General features: G+C 46.4%; 1 protein-coding gene across 1 annotated transcript in view; it reads left to right on the forward strand.

Annotated features, from left to right (window-relative positions):
* The window catches only part of FBXW4 (F-box and WD repeat domain containing 4), a 59065-nt gene that overhangs the window by 32416 nt on the left and 9122 nt on the right, over window positions 1–17527 (forward strand). The window contains exon 6 of the mRNA XM_065746967.1: window positions 12515–12580. Within this exon, the coding sequence (XP_065603039.1) occupies window positions 12515–12580 (66 nt within the window). The remainder of the gene's footprint in view (window positions 1–12514; window positions 12581–17527) is intronic.

The following is a 17527-nucleotide window of genomic DNA, read 5'->3' on the forward strand; positions in this document are numbered from 1 at the left end:
GGCCATTGGAAGGGAAAGGAGGAAACTGTGGTTTCACACTCCTGCCCGCAGAGCTGCCTGTGCATCTAGAGCTTCTTAGCTGCTATTCCATGGAGTGCCAGCACTTGTCCTACTTCACCTAGACAGCAAGTTACTGAGAGGCAGGGGGCAGGGGGTATTTCACATCCCTGTGTCAGATATTTCTTGACATCAGAGGATGATTTGTTTTAGGGAATTCTCCGTTCCATTTCAGACTTAAGAGAAGTGTACCTGAAGAAGTTCCTTCCAAGTGCCCTCCAGTGTGATCCTTTCCATCCTACTCCTTCTGTACCTTTTTTATTTTATCTTTTTGGTCAATATTTTGACATCTTGACTTGTCTTTTCTCTGATTCTACAGCATCTGCTTTGCCTGATCCCTTTCCCATCTTTACATGGTTAATCTCAGTTCTCTTTTAAATTCAATGGTTCGTGGCCTGCCATGCTACCCAGCCTGTGATTACAGATGCTGAAGATGACAACTTGTGCTGTAAACCTGTGTTTTAATGTATGTTGATTCCAGGATGGTTTGAGCTCTGGTTCTGCAAAACTTGTTTACTGGTTTGTTTGTTTTTTTTGGGTGGGGGGGGTGGGATAGTTCTGGAGTTGTGTCAGAAGTATCTGTTTAACATCCTTATGTTAAACGGATAGCTGTGTGTTGCCTGGTTGTTTAATGAAACCTTACATGCATTTCTCTGCATACAGGGCTGGGGATATCCATTCTGATGGGTTTTATTTCTCACTCTGGTGCTTGACCAAAGTCAAGTATGTCATGAACATGCAGATGGAGCATAAAAGCTTTATCCAGGATCTTGGTCACTTAGGGGCAAAAAGTTAATGTGCTCCAAATGCTTACCATGAAAACCCTGAAGCAAATCACACTGCACAAAGTGGAGAGCTGGAGAGGGGAAAGCTGCCCAGAGCTTTAAGGGCAAATGAACTGAGGTTGTTGCAAGCGTGTCAGTGTTGGGGCTGGAATGATCAGAGCAGGAAAGCTCTAGGAGTCATTTCATGGCTGAGTTAAACACAGATGAGGCTTTGCTTGCCTCCTCCACAAAGCACCTGTGTCTCCATGCCTCAGTGTCCTGGACCATTCTGCATGCAGCATGTGGTGCGTACACACACTTCTCCCTTTTCACCTTTCCTGCTCTTTAGCTTCTAACAACCCCCTGAGCAGCATTCTCCCTTCCCCACTCCCCCCCCACCTCCTGTACTTAATAAGATTTTGACTTAATTTGGAAATTATTTGAGTTTAAGTGATTGGACTTTATTCCTCCATAACTGTGAACAGGCACAGCTCCTGCCTCTGTGTGATGTGGAATAAGAACTTCTCTTTGTGGGAAGATGATGAAAGTATATGATGATTGAGAAGTCCTCCTTTTCCTCACCACCATGACTGCTTTTTCTTTTTTTTTTTTCCTTGAAATTCTCCTAAATTGGAAAATTTGAATTTGGGCTGTGTGTGTCTGTGTGGGAAAAGGAATAAGAGAAACATAATGTCTGGCTTGTGGCACCAGGAAAACCGATTCCTTCCCACCTCTACCTTTAAAGTGAAACATTCTTGGGTTTTAGTTGTTCTGGCAGACCTGAAAGGATTCACCCCTCCCCCTGACCTCCCTGGCACGCAAGGGTTGCTGGCTTATTGGAAAGTCATTTTCTGTCATATATTCTAATGGAAAAGCTTAGATAAGCTCTGATTATGTATGCATTTTTGAAAAATAGTAGTTGTTTCTGAAAACTCTGCCAGTCACGTCTGAAAATGTATTAGGATTGGCTTTGGCAGTCGGGAAACTTAAAAGATAGAAAGAAGGAATTTCTAGAAAGCAGAGCATCTTACTTTGCACCGTGGTTCTTCAAGCATTTGCTGTACATGGATGTGTATCTAGGCTTTTCACCAAAGTGATGACAACTAGAGCTTTTACTTAAATCACTTTTACATCTCTCCTTGCGGTAGAGTGTAGGGTTATAAGAAGAGTCAGCCCTAGATTCTGTACAGTTTGCTTGGTTCTACGTCTCTTTTTCCACTGGTGTTGCAACTCTTTGCTAAATTTCTTTGCGTAGCCTTGAAACTGGCCTGGTCAGCTTGGGGCTGCTTGCATTTATTCCTGGTTCCTGTTTCTCATATGCTGGTGTTGATTTCACGGCAAGCATATTTGTTCAGAAGTGCTGAAGGTTATTTTTAAGGAAAATGTCTTAAATGTTGATGAAGTGAGGGCACGTGGTATCTAGCTGAACTCGTCCCCATGGCAAATACTTTGAGGCTGCATAAAATTGGATTGAAATTCAGAAATTGACCTTTCTGTTGGAATATTTAGTTAAAGGTGAAAGATGTATATGATCTGAAAAGAAACCAAAATATTTTGAGGTGGAATCATGCAACCTGCTTCTCGGGTTTGCAGCCTGCCATGGCATTTGATCACAGTTACATACAGTTTTAGGCAGTTCAGATGCTACAGGTCTGTGCCCTAGGAGATGTGCTGCCTGTCTCTTTGCTACTTATCAAGTCTCTTCCTTTTTGTCATGGCTATTGTGACTGTATCATCTCTGAGAGCTTGCTCAGCACTCTTACGTAACTGGTGCTGTGGTGAAAGCAATGAGCTTGTTTTCACCTGGCTTCTTAAACATGTACCCCTCATTGTAGAATAAGGACTGAGCTTCAAGACTGGGACAATTCTTGCTTTTTAGTAGAATGCTGTGGTTTTAGGGGCACAAGAAGAGGTTGTTCAAAGTACAATCATCATAAAAGACAAACTGAAAAATCCAAACCTTAGTGCATTGGAGGTACAATCACTTAGCTAAACAGGTTTAACTTGTCTACAGACCTAGAGCAGACCAATTAAGACAAGTATTTGTATCCTGAAGAGAGCCTTAATTCAAGGAACACCTAGGTGACACTAGTTCGGAATGCCAGACAGATATATGCTCTGGCATGGCATGGCACAGGAGCAAATGCACTACAAGCCAGGTGGTTTGGCCACTTTACAAGCAGAAAGCAGTGTTTCCTTGTAGGTCTGGCAGAACAAAAGGCTTGTAACAGAAAGGTAGCTAGCACAATGGAGGTGCCACTACAAAGTGCAATTTTGCTAATGGGAAATGGCTTAGCAAAGAGGGAACCTGGGGCCTATGCTGCTGTCCTCCTGGTTCTCCTTGTTGCCTGACTTTGGGGGTACGTGCTGGAGGATCTGTCCTCAGCACAGTTATTCCTGTCCTGTCTGGAACCTGTGATATCCAGTTTTCTTTTCCTAGGCCTGTCGCCTTTCCTGATCTCAGTGCAAAGGTACTAGACCAGAAACCCTTCTCTGGTAGTGGACCTTTTGCCAAGCCTTCAAGAATCTGTCATGCATCGCATCTCTTCAGATGTGTATCACTGGATCTCTTTCCCTTTTTCCCCCTTCTTGGCATCCTGCACTGCTCCATTCTACAGACTGCGGGTGAGATGCGCGTTGTGAGCTGACCTCCTCGGTGCATGTTCCACTGTGCCACCAGGCTGCAACCCCTCCTCCTCACCCCAGCCCACAGCCCCCAAGAGGCCTTTGTCTGCCTGTTGAGAGCAGCCCCTGTCCCACCATTCCCACATGGCACACCCTCCCTGGCAGCCCCCTCCCCATTCAGCAGTTTGGGCTGAAAGAACCTTGGCTAATTACGCCGGGCTGAAATTACCACTTTGCTGTGTTCTCCTGCTGCTGGGCCCATTTGTGTGGGGCCTGTAGTTAAGAGGGAACAAAGCCCCCCCCCCGTGGAGCCAGGCAGGCCCCAAGTGTGAAGCTACAGGTACAAGCAAGAGGGGAATGAAGGGAATAATTACCAGCTTCTCCAGGTGAAAGCCCCGTTAAAACTTCAATAAGCCAATTAGGGGCTGGGGTGTGTGTTGAGGGGGGGAAGAGTCTCCTGCACCTATAAGTGATTCCCACCAGGCAATTAACTGAAATCATTTCACAGGGGGGAGGGGGGATAAGAAGTAGCTCTTAGAAATTGTCTTGGGATGAGGGGGGAGCAGAAACAGCACGACTGCTGCAGTGGTCCTCGTGTGTTCCAACCTCCTGGCTCACTGTGTGGCCCAAAAGTGTTGGTGGGGTTAGAGGGAAAGGGAGGAGGAAGGGAAAATGGCAAAGAAAAAGGAATCACTGGAGCTTTACACCTGGGCAGGCTTTGAGAAAGCCAGGGCCAGAGTTCAGAGCATCTTGTAAGGCTGTGTGTGGGCCCAGAGGACTAAGCTTGAGGGAGATTCTGGGTGAAGTGGGTGAGGGTCAGGTGTCTTCCCTGTGGGTGCTAGGGTGAAAGGTTAAAGGTGTTGAGCCATAGGGAGGGGATTGGTATAGAACACGAAGGCTGGCAGTGGAAGTGCAGGTGGGTGATAGCTGAGATCTCCCTGAGATGGTCTGTAGGTACCCTGCCCTTATCCCAGGAGCAGGTCTAAGTGTCCAGTGTCTAAGACCTCTGCATGCATCTCAAACAGAGACCACGTTCAATTGGGTCAAAAAAGCCAGTGTACTGAGTGAAGATGGAGACCTTATGAAGTTGCATTGCACTTCCCTTGTGCTGTGTTGCTGATGGCATCCGCTGTAGTCTGGGAGTAGGGCCTGCTATGGGGTGGATACCTAGTGGGAGTATTCTGTATTATGCAAGGTCTGACTGGATGCTTCAGGGAGGGCAAGAGTAAAGTGTGGGAGGAGGAGGTTGCTGCAAATGACTTAGTGATGCTGGGGAAGCACACAGCATTACTAGAGCTCTCCAGATGCTAGCTGTGGTTATTTCACCACAAACTCCCCAAAGTGTAGCACCTTTCTTTGCCTTTCTATAATGTTTTGACTTCTGAGAACTAAAAACGCGCTGTGAAGTTTTGTTCTGATTACTGATAGCTGAAATAAGTCTACTGTAATTCTTCTTTGGTTAAGGGGTCTCTTTTGTTTGTTTGTTTCTTTCTTTTCTGTGATACCAGTGAAATAATGTGAGATTAAATTGGGTCTGGGAATGCAGGATGTTCTTATACAGTGAACTGTGTGCAGACCAGCCACTCCATGCTTGGTAAACCCTGAGTCTGGAGAAGTAGGAAGGGTAATGGAAGAATGTTGGACATGCCATGCCAGCAAGTATTTAACACCTGCAAAGGTATAAAGATTGAAGAGCAATGACTGCAAGGTGGAAATGTCCAGGTTGGGTGCCAGTTAATAATCTACTTGCTGGAGTAAAGGGGAATTCCTCTGCCATGCTGGGAATTGGATCTTTGGAGATAAAGGCTTATTATATCCTCCAGCCTGTGTGTCTCTGAAGTCTAGAGGAAGACAGGAAGGTAGAAGCCAAGAGAGAGGGCTGGAGCTGCCCTTCTCTCTGCCCTGAGACGTACAGTAAATGATGTGGGAGATAATGACGTGAGCATTTCTTCTCTCAAATGTGCTGGAGTTCTGCCTCAAATGTGAGCTTTCTCTGTTTCAACCCAGCTTCTTTACAGTGCCCTTCAGTACAAAATAAATGTCTTCTTTCTGGGGACCACTTTCTAGTTGTCCACTTGAGGCTCAAGGCAGCATGTGAATGAGTTATTGGCCTGTCTGCTGGTGCCTGTGTCACTGGTCTTCTTGCCAGAACACAGCAATTCCTATTGGAGCAGCGGCAGCAGTATTTTTAAACATTGAGGTGTTCATATAGTCATATTTACACATTTTCTTTTCTTTCTGTGCTGAGACCCTGGTGGGGTGTCCATGAGGACTAGGCAGAGCTCTTCTGTAGCTTCTCTGTGTGCTATTTATGATGCATATCTGGAACACAGTTCAACCCCGAGCTGGCTGATGCCTTGGGACACACTATGGCATGCACACGAGGCTGAAGGAAGCAACAGCAAACATGCCAGTGCTTTCTGGTCTGTTTGTGGAACGAGTCTGGTCATTTGCCCCCAGCTGCAGGTTCTCTTTGGCAACATTATTCAGTGCTGAACAAAGGTGAGGCTTATGCAGCCACGGGTCTCTGTTGCTCAGGTGAACTCAGTCCTGTTATTGGGTTGAAATATGGGAATATTTTAGGCGTATGTGAGCACTTGGGCCCAAATGTAAGCCCTGTTCTAGAGCACCCCAGAAGTTCTTTTTTATGTTAAGTTTGGATGAGCAGTACAGGGACCTGAGCAGATTACCACAAGCAGACTCCTAGACTTTGACAAGATAAAGGGTGGATGCCCTTGAGCCTAGAAAAGCAGCCAGCAATGCAGATAGGAAATGTTTAAGTTGTTGTGATGCATCTTATGTTCTTTTCCTTTCACTGAAGGTCTGGAGCTGGAGCACTGCATGGCAGGATGCAGAAGGAGTGTGGTATTTGGGACAGGAAGGACAGCAAGTCTCGTGAGGACTGAGGAGTATGGAAAGAATTAGTCTAGAGCCAAAAGCCTGAGGGATATTGCAGGGAAACTGAATGGAACCTGCATATGATACTTCAGGTTTTGTGCAGTTGTGTCATCAGCTTCTTCAGCCTTTTTAGCCCCATCTTCTAAATAGACTTAAACTCCCCACTCTTGCTGTTGTGCAAAGTCATGACTTCGACCTATTAACAGTGACCAGACTTTCGGTGCAACTTACTTTCCTGACCTTTTTTTTTTTTTTCAGTTTACTGTTACTGAGCTGTCAGCATATCACTGGCACAGGTTTCCCCCAGAGGTGGTGGAGTCTCCATCTCTGGAGATGTTCAAGACCTGCCTGGGCGTCTACCTGTGCAACATGGTCTAGGGAGCTGCTTTGGCAGGGGGATTGGACTAGGTGATCTCTAGAGGTCCCTTCCAGCCCCTACAATTCTGTGATGTAATCCAGCTGTCTGATTTTACTTCTTACTGGGTTCAGTTTGCTGGTTACCCTGCAAGATGGAGAAGTTAGCTAATGAAGTTTGTGTGGGGCAGTATATACCATTGAGTGTGAAGGGGCAACACCAGGACTGTGTGCACACCCAATCTTAGGTACGTCTAGCATTGCCTGAGTTAAAGCTGAATGGGGCTTTTTGTACATTTGCCCATAAAAACTGATACTGCACTTTTCTTTTTTCTTATGCAAGGAAGTGCTTCTAGGGAAAGAGCACCTGCCACCGTGTACTCTCTGTCTCTTTTGTATTCATTTGTTCTGTCAGAGAAGCCTGGCGCTGGAGGTGCCGAAATTCACTGCACGGTTTTCTACCCCCTTCTCTCCCCTTGAGAATGCTGTTACTGTTGCATCTGCTCCACAACCTCCTGGGCTCTTCAGCGGGGGCTCCATCAAGTTTGTGTGACCTTAGCACTGTATTCATGCTGGAGGAGTTACCTTCCGTAATGATGTCAACTGATGAGGTTAGCGGGATGGTGGCGACCGCGATAAGACATGACATGTTCTAATGATTCGCCTTAGCGAGCTGCGTGCGTGTGCTGGGGGGGCACAGAGGGGCTTAGAGAGGGGAGGTGGGGGCCCCACAGGTGCCGACAAAGACTTTGACCTTTGCTGCTATAATATCAGTGTTTCACAGGCAGGGCGGTTCGGTAACCCACTTTCAGCCCATCAAAAATTGATTTAATTGCAATTTTTTCCCCCAATTAGGAGCACTGGAGCTTAACTAATTGGAGTAATAGAGAGTAATAAGGCTCTGATAAAAAGCCTTCCTCTGCCTCCTTTGTATCTTGTGTCATCGCCTGTCAGAGGTCAGAGAGCTTGCATATTCTATTAGGCAGAGTTGCCTTCATTTGTACAAATTAGTTTACCCAACAGTAATTAAAATGCCAGTGCGGGTCGGGGAGAGCTGAATACAATTGATGGGCACGTTGGTGAAGGATTTGACAGCTCTGGTGGCCTCCCTTGCCAAAGCGTGTCAGTGCTGAATCAAAGGCTACACAAACCCACAGACCCGTGTGTTTAACCTGCGGCACCAGCAGCACCAACTGCTTTCTCTCCTCTGTTCCACTCTCCATTTTTGGATTTCCTTTCTCTTCTCCTCCTTTTCTCATCCAACTTGAGACTTTTTCAAAGTGATGTTTCCCATCTCTGAGCAGCCCTTTCTGTCGGTCACTTTCCTAGCACTACTGCCAGTCCCCCCATTCCATCTCCCTTGGTGCTCCCCCACCTCTCCCCCCGCCTTCTACATTCCCAGCTGCAGGGCTCTGTCAAGTAATAACTTCTTTGTTTCTCGGTCCAATGAGTCTCTGTATATAATAGTCCCCAAAATGGAACAACGACGTCCAATTCCAGAGGGTGGGGGAGCATACAAGGAGAAAGGAACAGGCTCTTGCACGTGTCAAGCAGATTCTGGGTTCAAAATCTCCAAACAGCAGAAGAGGACTTGGGAAACAATCTGTTTACAGTACAGGGAAAAGGGTGCAAGCCTTGGGCACACTGAAAGTCGAGAAGAGGATGGAAAAGACCTCTTTCACCCAAGTTCCTTCAGTGGCTTTGCACTGCAGGATCCTTAGCTTACTCTGAAGGTTGGGTTCAGTGGGATCTGAGATTATTTCCAAGCTTTATGACAGAAAGCATTTTTAAAAGAAGACTGATGTACCTCTTTCCAACTGGTTCAACCAAATCTGGCAATGCATTTATCCGGCACGGGGTAAAGAGGGATGCTGCAAGTGGGATGGAGCTAGTATTTTAGGAGCAGGCATGGGATCATCACAGCTGCACTACCATGTTGACTTTCCTGGTTTTAGCTCCTGAGGAATCCCTGTGAAAACAGTGCATCCCACTGTAGAAGTCATAGAATTGTAGAGTCATTAAAGTTGGAAATGATCCCTAAGATCATCAAGTCCAACTGTCAACCACCGTGCCCACTAAACCATGTTCCTACGTGCCACATCTACACGTTTCTCGAATATCTCCAGGGACAGTGACTCTACCACCTCCCTGGGCAATCTGTGCCAGTGCTTGGCCACTCTTCTGGAGAAGAAATTTTTCCTAATATCCAACCTGAACCTTCTGGGAGAAGAGACTGAAGTCCTGCCATGTTGTGTATTTTCCCATTAGAGGAGCCTAGAGAGGCTGTAGTCATGGCACACAACAACTGTCACAAAACAGAGGAAAGCATACTGGGAAAGGAGTCTTTGCATCTCCCAGCCCACCTGAAATTTGAACACAGCAGTTTTTATGTACTAAGTAGATGCATCTGGTCAGTGTCTGCATATACCAGCAATATACTTGAGACACTGGTCATCCATGCAGTGACATATAGGTTGTCTTCTGTTTTCTTCTTCCCAGTCTAGTTTCTCTTCAATCTCTGACTCTCAAAAGCACTGGAAGGCAAAATAAATGACACTTAGTACACTAGTAAGTCTTCAGCCATCCTGCTTGTATACCAGTTTTTCAGCAACTCACTTTGAGTTGTTTGTCTTGGGCAGCTGGCCAGAACAGTTGTCAAGAGGTTGGACATCCCTAGTTCACAGGTTTTTGTTGCGTGCCGTGTACTTCCTAAGACAAAAAGCCTTGCTAAAGGTAGACTGAAGGAAGCATGGCTGGTGGTAAGTTTCAGCTCTGTTTTCAGAAGCTTCGAATCCAAATTTTATATCCATAGCTCCAATTTGCATATTGTTTCAGACTTAACCAAATCCTGCTTGGAGTGAAGCTGTCACCTCTACAAAGCTCCTGGTTTGAGAGGTCTGAAACTTGTCTGCAGACCAGACTCAAGGTGAGGGGCCCCGTATCATACCTGGGGATCCAGCTTTCCAGTTCCATTTGCTCCCAGGCTTTGTCAGTTTCCCATTTGCACTGCTTTTTTGTGCAAGTCTTATGAATGCTGCTCTCTAATCCTGGCAGTGAAGATGCCCAGCTCTTCTGGGAGAAGTCTTTATCTTTGCTTGCTAAAGGGCTCCAGCCTGTTAAAGATAAGGCCTGCAAACCTGATCCTGCTGAAGTATGAGACAAAATTCTTGTTGACTAAATGGAGGCAGCTTTACCCAGAAGAGACTTGTTTGTGGCCCTGAGGCCTGTATGTGATGCTGAAGAAAAATCTCTTCATCTAATACTATTTTTTGTGGGGGGAGGGGTATGAAGAATGGAGGTAAGGACTGAGGAGGGAAAATTGAAGTCCAGGACTGACAGCATGAGCAGGGATTAGACCTTGCCGTTCCTCCCACCTTTTTCTCACTGTTGGTGTGCCTCCATGCTAATTTAGACCTGTGTCAACCATCAAAGCCTTGTTGCATACCTTCTGCACAAAGGGGTCTGTCTCCCACGTGAGGGCGTTCTCTGCTGGGACAAAGTCAGTTTGTCCCCCAAAAGAAAAATCTTAAGCACCCAATTGCTTGCTTGACTGACTCCCTGACTGCTATTATGTTTCTAACCACAGTAATTGGCTTTAGTAGTTATTAATGGATTATGCTTGGGAAGGGAGGGACAGAACCCAACACCTAGCTTTGTAGATGAGGGACTCCCTGACCTAAGTGCTGCTTTCCAGACACGGGGTTTGGCTCATGAGGTGTCAGAGTGACTCTTTTTGGCTCGTTTCCTCTGAGACAGGAGACATTTGCAAGAGGGGAATATCCCATGCTTGGTTGAGGGAAGGAGGTATTGAACAGAAACAGTTTGCAAATGCAGAATGCTGCAGGACACTTCTTCATTGGTCCTCATTCTACTGCCAAGCAGCAGGAATTAGCTTTTAAAAGAGGCTTTTCCTTGGACTCTGTGACTTTGGTTAGGGAATTCCATGGAGAAGATTAATGTGTGTTTTGCAGCAACTTTGCAGAGTCTAGTGCTACAGGTGTATCAGGCCACGCGCGTGTACACTGCCAGCACACCTGGGATTTTGCATGTAAGACAGCCTGGTTGGAGGTTGACAGAGCTCTGGTGCTGCACGCTGTGTCTATCTCTAAAGGTACTTGTGTGGGCACCTCCAGGTATATGAGTTTAGGGAGGGGGGCTATAGATAGCAGAAAAACACAGCTTTAGCTTTTAGTCCCTTTCTCTTTGAGAATGTTTGGTCTGCTCCTTCTGCTCAGCATACTTGGCAGCGCTGCTTCAGCCTTATGATTTCAGGTTGGATATTAGGAAAGATTTATTCTAAGTTGCTTCACGTTGGCACAGGCTGCCCAGGGAGGTGGTGGAGTCACCATCCCTGAGATGTTCAAGAAAGGAGAAGATAGGGCACTGAGGGACATGGTTTAATGGACATGGTGGTGGTGGGTTGACTAGATGATCTAGGAGTCTTTTCCAATCCTAACGATTCTATGACTTGGAGAAAGCAATTGCTCAGCTAAAACATGGAGCTGGGAGTAGAGAGAGTACAGAGTTCTTGGCCTTCTTTCACATGGCTGTACTCTGGCTTTGGTCAAGCTGAGTGAATGTTTGCTGCTTTGCTGCTGGATGCCACGTAATGCCAGTAGGAATAATTCTCATGGAAGTCATGATCTGTATAAGAATCCATTGCTGCCCCATTAGAGGCTTGGAGACACCTTTTAATTTCTGAAGGAAGAATCAACAAAATGTTTAAAAGCTATTTTTGTAGACATGACATATTTTTCCTTATTTTGCTTTCTTCTTTGAGCTCTCATCCCCTATGTCATGCTGTAAAAGATGTTTAGGCAAAGCATCAAGCTGGCTTTTTTTGAAAGCAGGCCTTACTTCCTGCATTTGTGCTGTCCTTCTTGCAGTGACTTAAACATAGTTTTGACATTTCATTCTCAATAGCTGTAATAAATGTGGTTTTGTGAGAGGTCATTTATAGCTTACTTAGGAATCTTTGTATGAGCCTGTTGCTCTTCTTTACACTGAGTATTGGAAGCTGGCACAAAGCAGCCAGTGTGATGTGGAGAGCTGTAGCACCCATGTTTCTGCTGCTTAAGTTTGGAGATTTGATCCTCTCTTATCAATTAGTTTGAAGCCAGTGGCTGTTGGGCAGCCTCTGGACTCAGCATATGCAGCAGGGACGTGGCGTCATCCAAGTGGACTTTGTGATGGACCGTGCTGGAAAGTGCGAACTAAGCCAAATATTGCTGCCTGCAGGAGAGAGTGTTGAGTCCTAGAGAGGGTATCCTGATCCAGCTTTGAAATTGGCCTCACTTCGAGCATGTGCTGGACTGGAGACCTCTGTTCTGTGGTTTGTTAGCTCTGTGGTGCTGTGGCCAATTCACGATTGTGCTGGGAAGCTGCCAGTACACAGGCACAAGACGTGAATTGAAAAGTAATGGGGAATTTTCCATGGGGTCTTCCTGCAACTTACAGTCATGACTATGAAATGTCCCGCGTATGTGCTGTTTTGAAAATGTCATTGCAATTTACAGCTGCTCCTGGTTTAGGCTTTCCATTCACACATGCACATACATCTTTATGTCCTGCCAGTTCTCTGCAGTTGTGACCTGCTGCGTCTGGGAAGCTAAGCTCAGCCCAGCTACACTGATAGAGCTTCAGAGCACCTCTCTCTCTGCTGCAACCTGCCCTTGTGAAATGCACTGGAGCACGCTGGAGTAGTCTCAAGCAAGAATTCAAAGTGTGCCTTGTAGGCTATTTTCTCTGTCTTGCTCACACCCTTTCTTTGTAACATAAGGATTGGTAATTGTTTTTGTTTGCTTTTCTTTAAACAGCTCATTTGTGACAGGAACGGCCTGCTGTGGACACACGTCACCTCTGAGAATCTGGGACTTAGAGAGGTGAGTGAGCATCCAGGTAATGGGGAAGGACTTGGCAAGGGAGAGTGAATATCAATGGAAAACGGAAGGCTGGAGATAGCATAGGATCATTCCTTTGGTTTGTGTGGGGAAGAGATGTTTAAATGTGACATTCAAGGCCAGGCTGGACAAAGGTCTGAGCAACCTGATCAAGCTGGGAACGTCCCTGTTCATTGCAGGGGAGTTGGACTAGATGAACCTTAAAGATCCCTTCCAACTCTAAGGGTTCTACTATTCTAAGAACTATGGGATGTGAGGGCAGGGGAAGCCAAGCTGGTGTAGAAAGCTGCATGGTGGAATGATTCTGATTCAGTACGGACCAGCTCCACTTTTCTTTACAATTTATGGCACAGTGATCCTTGATATCTAATGAAACTGCTGTTGCTGTATCTGGATTCTTTTCACAATCTGTAGGCAGTCAGAATATTCCCACTATACCTTCCTTTGCATCTGTCTCAGTTGATGCATCAGTCTAAAGCCAGAGGGGAGAGAAGTGACCTGTGTCCTTCCGTTTGCAAACTTGTCCATGGTGCTGAGAAGCCAAACGTACAGCCATCTTTTCCTGGCTGGTGTTTCTGGAAGCTCAGGGAGGTGAGGGGTGGCGACAGGTTATCTACTGAAGTGACTTAGGCATGTTGTCTTCTCTCTGTCTTAATAAGCATTGGAGGTTAATTGCTGTGGCCTCTGCTATGGGGCCACTGAGTAGTTCCTGTCTGGTAAAGGTGCTGACCTTAATGATGGGGGAAATGTTCAGCTCAAATCCTGACGTGAGACTCAACTGCTGACAAATTTGAAACTCTTAGCCTGAGGGTCTTTGTGTAATGATGGACAGATAGCAAATATTTGGCAGGATTATTGAACGGCAGCTCAGCTTTCCAGAACTGGTATGCTCTGTGTAGGAGTGGCACAGCACAGATTATCAAGGCAGTGCTGTCAGGATTGAGGAAAACTGGTGAGGTCTGGGAGGGGAGCAGTGACAGAAGGGGCCCAAGGGGTGTCAGCAGGGATGCATTTGGGAAAAGGAGGGTCGAAGGAGATTGGTGTGGATTTACCAGCTGGTCCGAGGACAGTTGTCTGCTAACCTCTAGTTAGATAATTTAGACTGTCTGAGTCATCTACATCAAATATAAATATAAAAGTTTCCTTTTACCTGAAGTAATAAAAGTAAAGAGTTGGCAGAAGATGCATCGTGCAAAGGTTGAGCTAGAGTGAGAAAGACAGCCCTAGTGTTTTAGCTGTGGGAAATGCTTCTTGGTGACCTAATCCAATGGTGCCCATGATGTACCCTGATTAGGGCTAGGATACAGGCTGTGCTGTGATACTCCTGCCCATCAAATCTGCTGATGATTCTTCAACAGATGCATCTGACAGGAGTGAGGAGGTTGGCAACCCTCTCCCCCTGCCCCAGCCTCTTTGACAGGCTTTCCCAAGGAAGCCTGAAGAGATAATAAAGCTGTGTAGAAAATAGGATTAAGGTAATGAACAGGCACAACAGAGTTTGATCTTTCAATAATGTGAAAGCCTGAGTGACAGGCAAATAAAAAAGCCAAGGCAATCTAGGCCACTGGGCCTCTGTTGCAATGGCTGGAGTGTCAAACTTATTCTTCCCTCTTCGCCTGTCACAGCTGGAATGCACCATGCCACTGGGGCTTTTCCTCCCTGGGGACCTGTGCGTGAGCTGGAAGTCTCATCAGCACGTGCAGGGCAGGAGGCTGGGTGAGGAGTACTGCTGGGAAACTGGCATGTGAAGCTTGATGTGATCATTCATGGTGAAGGAATGTGGAGTTGTCCTTGAAGATCTTGACTTCTCCATAAACTCTTCCCAGCAAAGCTTTATGCTGTTTTTCAGAGCTTCCAGTGGTTGCCAGCAACAATATTGGATGGAAGTGCTGATTTCTTCCCCTGGGGCTTGTGCATGTTGTCTTCCTGCTGAACACTTCCTGACTGAGAGTATGGTGTAGAAACTCAAAATCCTTGAGCTACCCAGGACTCTTCCTGTGCCCAGTGTGTCCTGGTAATGTAATGCAGATGAAGCCAGACTCTGCCTCCTAGTTAGGTGCTTACCCTTTCTTTATGGTCGTGAAGAGACAGAGTCTGACCTGCATTGCTAAGAGCAGAATTCAGGCAGCTTCTTTGTCAAAAAATGGTACAGAGGAGAGTGATGCTTACAATACGCTCTTTAAAACTACAGGATCCTTAGCACCATGTTGGCATCTGGTGCTGTTCAAGACATCAGTTAGTTTATTTAGCTGGTGCATGGGGTTGTGTATAGGTAATGCTGCAGCAATGTCTGTGGTATTCTCTTCCCTTGGGTAGGTGGTCTTTTTCTCCAACAGCTGAGAGATGGAACATGCTACAAAAGGATTTAAAGCTTAAATAACCTTTTGTGTACTGATCTTCTTAGTTCCAGGCCAGATAAGTCCTTGGCTAGTGCTTGTAGCTGTTGGTCATGGTGTATTTTCGTATTTATGACCTTCTCTGTTCCCCGACCCTGGGGCCCCTCCGAGAGAAAAGGGTTAATATCTTCACCTGGAGACATGTTCTGGGCTTTGAGAAAGGTTGGTTGGGTTTAGAGGCAAAGAAATTTTTCGTAGGGAAAGGAAATGCCTCTTGCTGCATCCCACCCCCACAACTGTCTTTCATTTCTAACTCTGCTTATGATGGCGTTGGATCAAAGCCAGAACAGGCAGCAACAAGCAATTGTCAAAGGAGACTAAAGCAGGGGAATGACCGCGTAATGCCAAGACACTGTCTCTGATGGCTGAAATTCCAGCTGCTGCTACACCTGGCCCTTTCTCCTGTAATGAAGGAGGATTTTTTTTCTTTTGCTTTTGAAGCTGACTAGCTACACCTCTGGAGGACATCCTGCAGATGCCACCTGATCGCTTTTAGATGTGGGGAAACTGCTGTACACTTATTGCTAGTCAGGATCAAGGTGTGTTCGTTGAGGGGGCTGGGAATAACTTAGATGATTAGAGATCTATACAGGAAAGGGGGACTATTAGTGATATAGGCCTCTGGATGCCAGCCTGTGTCCTTGCAAGTATCAGGTCTTGCTGACTTCTGGGCCTTTTGCAAGTAACCTTGTCTTTCTGCACCAGTGATGGATATGGTGGCAGCTGCCTCTCTTGCTGGTCATGTACCTATACTCCCTCTGGCAGTGCACCTTCCTTTCTCTTCTCAGACCTTCCTGTCTCATTTGCTAGTGCTAGTGTGTGGCTTAGCGAAAGAGACCATTAATGGCAAGCAAGAGAGAAAGAAACTGTCTTCAGATTCTGTTCCTCTTTCTCTTCTCACCTCTGATCTCCTCTGGGAGTCTAACCTAGTTGGGAGATAAGGGTGACACTGCTGGAAGCAGCCCGAAGTCAGCATTTGTCCCTTGCCTGCAGCGTGCTGTTGCTCCCCAGTCTGTCATGGTTGTCTGTGTGTCTTTACGTGCAGGGAGACAAATGTCCCTTCCTCAGAGATGCTCTTTCACAAGGCAGGGTACTCTAGATGTCACTTTGCAGCAGCTCTTGGAGCTGTTATGCTAATGATGTCTGAAATGGACCAGTGATGCAGTATGGCAGCACTTATGCTGTAAACACTCGGAATGCACAAATCCTACCTTGTCCTCTCCCGTGACACGATTTGACAGGCTCAGGGCAGGAGATCCTTTGTGTAAACCCAAAGTTAACTGTGCCCTGCAAACCACCCCAGATCCTCTACCTTTTAAGTATCCACTCTTTGTCCATCTTCTCCACTGTTTTGAAAGTATTTTTGGTAGAGTGGTTTCTTGTTTTTTGGGGGGGGTTCTTTCTTCCCCCTCTTTTTTTTAAGAGCCCTCTAATTTCTCGTTCAGTTTTTCTCCCTCTCCTGAGGCCTTTGAAAGTGGCTTTACGCCGTCACTGACACCAAACTGACACTTTGCATTTCCCCACTTCTTGTCCCTTTATGGCAACAGATGTTGAAATTTTGTATCCCTTTTATCTGTCCCTCTTTGCCCTCTTCCTGTAATTAGGTTTCCCTTGTTAGCAGTACAAAGTGGCCCGGTTTGCTGCCTGGCCTTTTGAGCCATTGTGTCTGAGCACATTTTTTTCCTCCTCTTTCGGAAGAGTTCCTTCCCCCTTAAGTAATAGGCAGGGTGTGGGCCAAAGCTGTGGCTTTTTCTTGTTTCTTTGTTCTCCATTTATCTCTGCCACCTTTTTCAAAGAGATGGGGGGAAAAAGACAGAGAGTGCATGGAAAGGGAAGATTCAGAGTTTCATTTCTTGACCGTCAGGCTCCCCTGATCTTCAGGTGTTCGAGGCAGGTGCCTTTGATGTCTGCATGTTTTGGGGTGGTGGGAGGTAGAGGATTCCTGAAAGTGGCTTAGGAGTGGAGGAGAAGGGAGATTCAGGTGTGTGGCTGGTGCCCTCAGCAGAGGGGTGGTCTGCTGAGCAGGTCGGTAATCCGTATTTGCTTCTCGTGCTATTGCACTGTGGTCTTTCCCTGCAAAAGGCAGCATTACCAGCGTAAGCAGCTGGCTGAAGTTTGTGTGAGCTTGCTGTTGCTTGATCTCTGGTATGTGTTTCCGTGGGACCCTTGCTAGGTTGCATCTGTCTGTGAAGTAGGGTGGGCAAGAATTAGTTGCTGTCTCTCAAATCTCACTGTATGTTGATCTGCATCCACTTTGGTGGCTCTTTAAAGCAATTGAGTGAAGGAACCTGAGCGCAGTTGTCAACAATGGGGGAGAGCTTTAAAACGTCTGCTCCCTGAGCTGTTCTTAAGCAGCAAGTGTAATGTGATGGTTGAGTGCTATGTAGCACTGGTCGTGCACTGTGCACCACAAGTGTTAGGCCATGCAAGCGTGGACCCAAAGCAGACTTTGGTTCTTGCTCCATTGTGTACTTGGTAGGTTTAAGTGCTGAATTCTTTTCCTGACTGCTGCGTGAGGTTTGTAAGCTGTTTG

Source organism: Cyrtonyx montezumae, unplaced genomic scaffold (assembly GCF_038088225.1).
Source record: "Cyrtonyx montezumae isolate F1298 unplaced genomic scaffold, pur_monq_1.0 scaffold_4, whole genome shotgun sequence".
In the NCBI taxonomy this organism is placed as follows: Eukaryota; Metazoa; Chordata; class Aves; order Galliformes; family Odontophoridae; genus Cyrtonyx; species Cyrtonyx montezumae.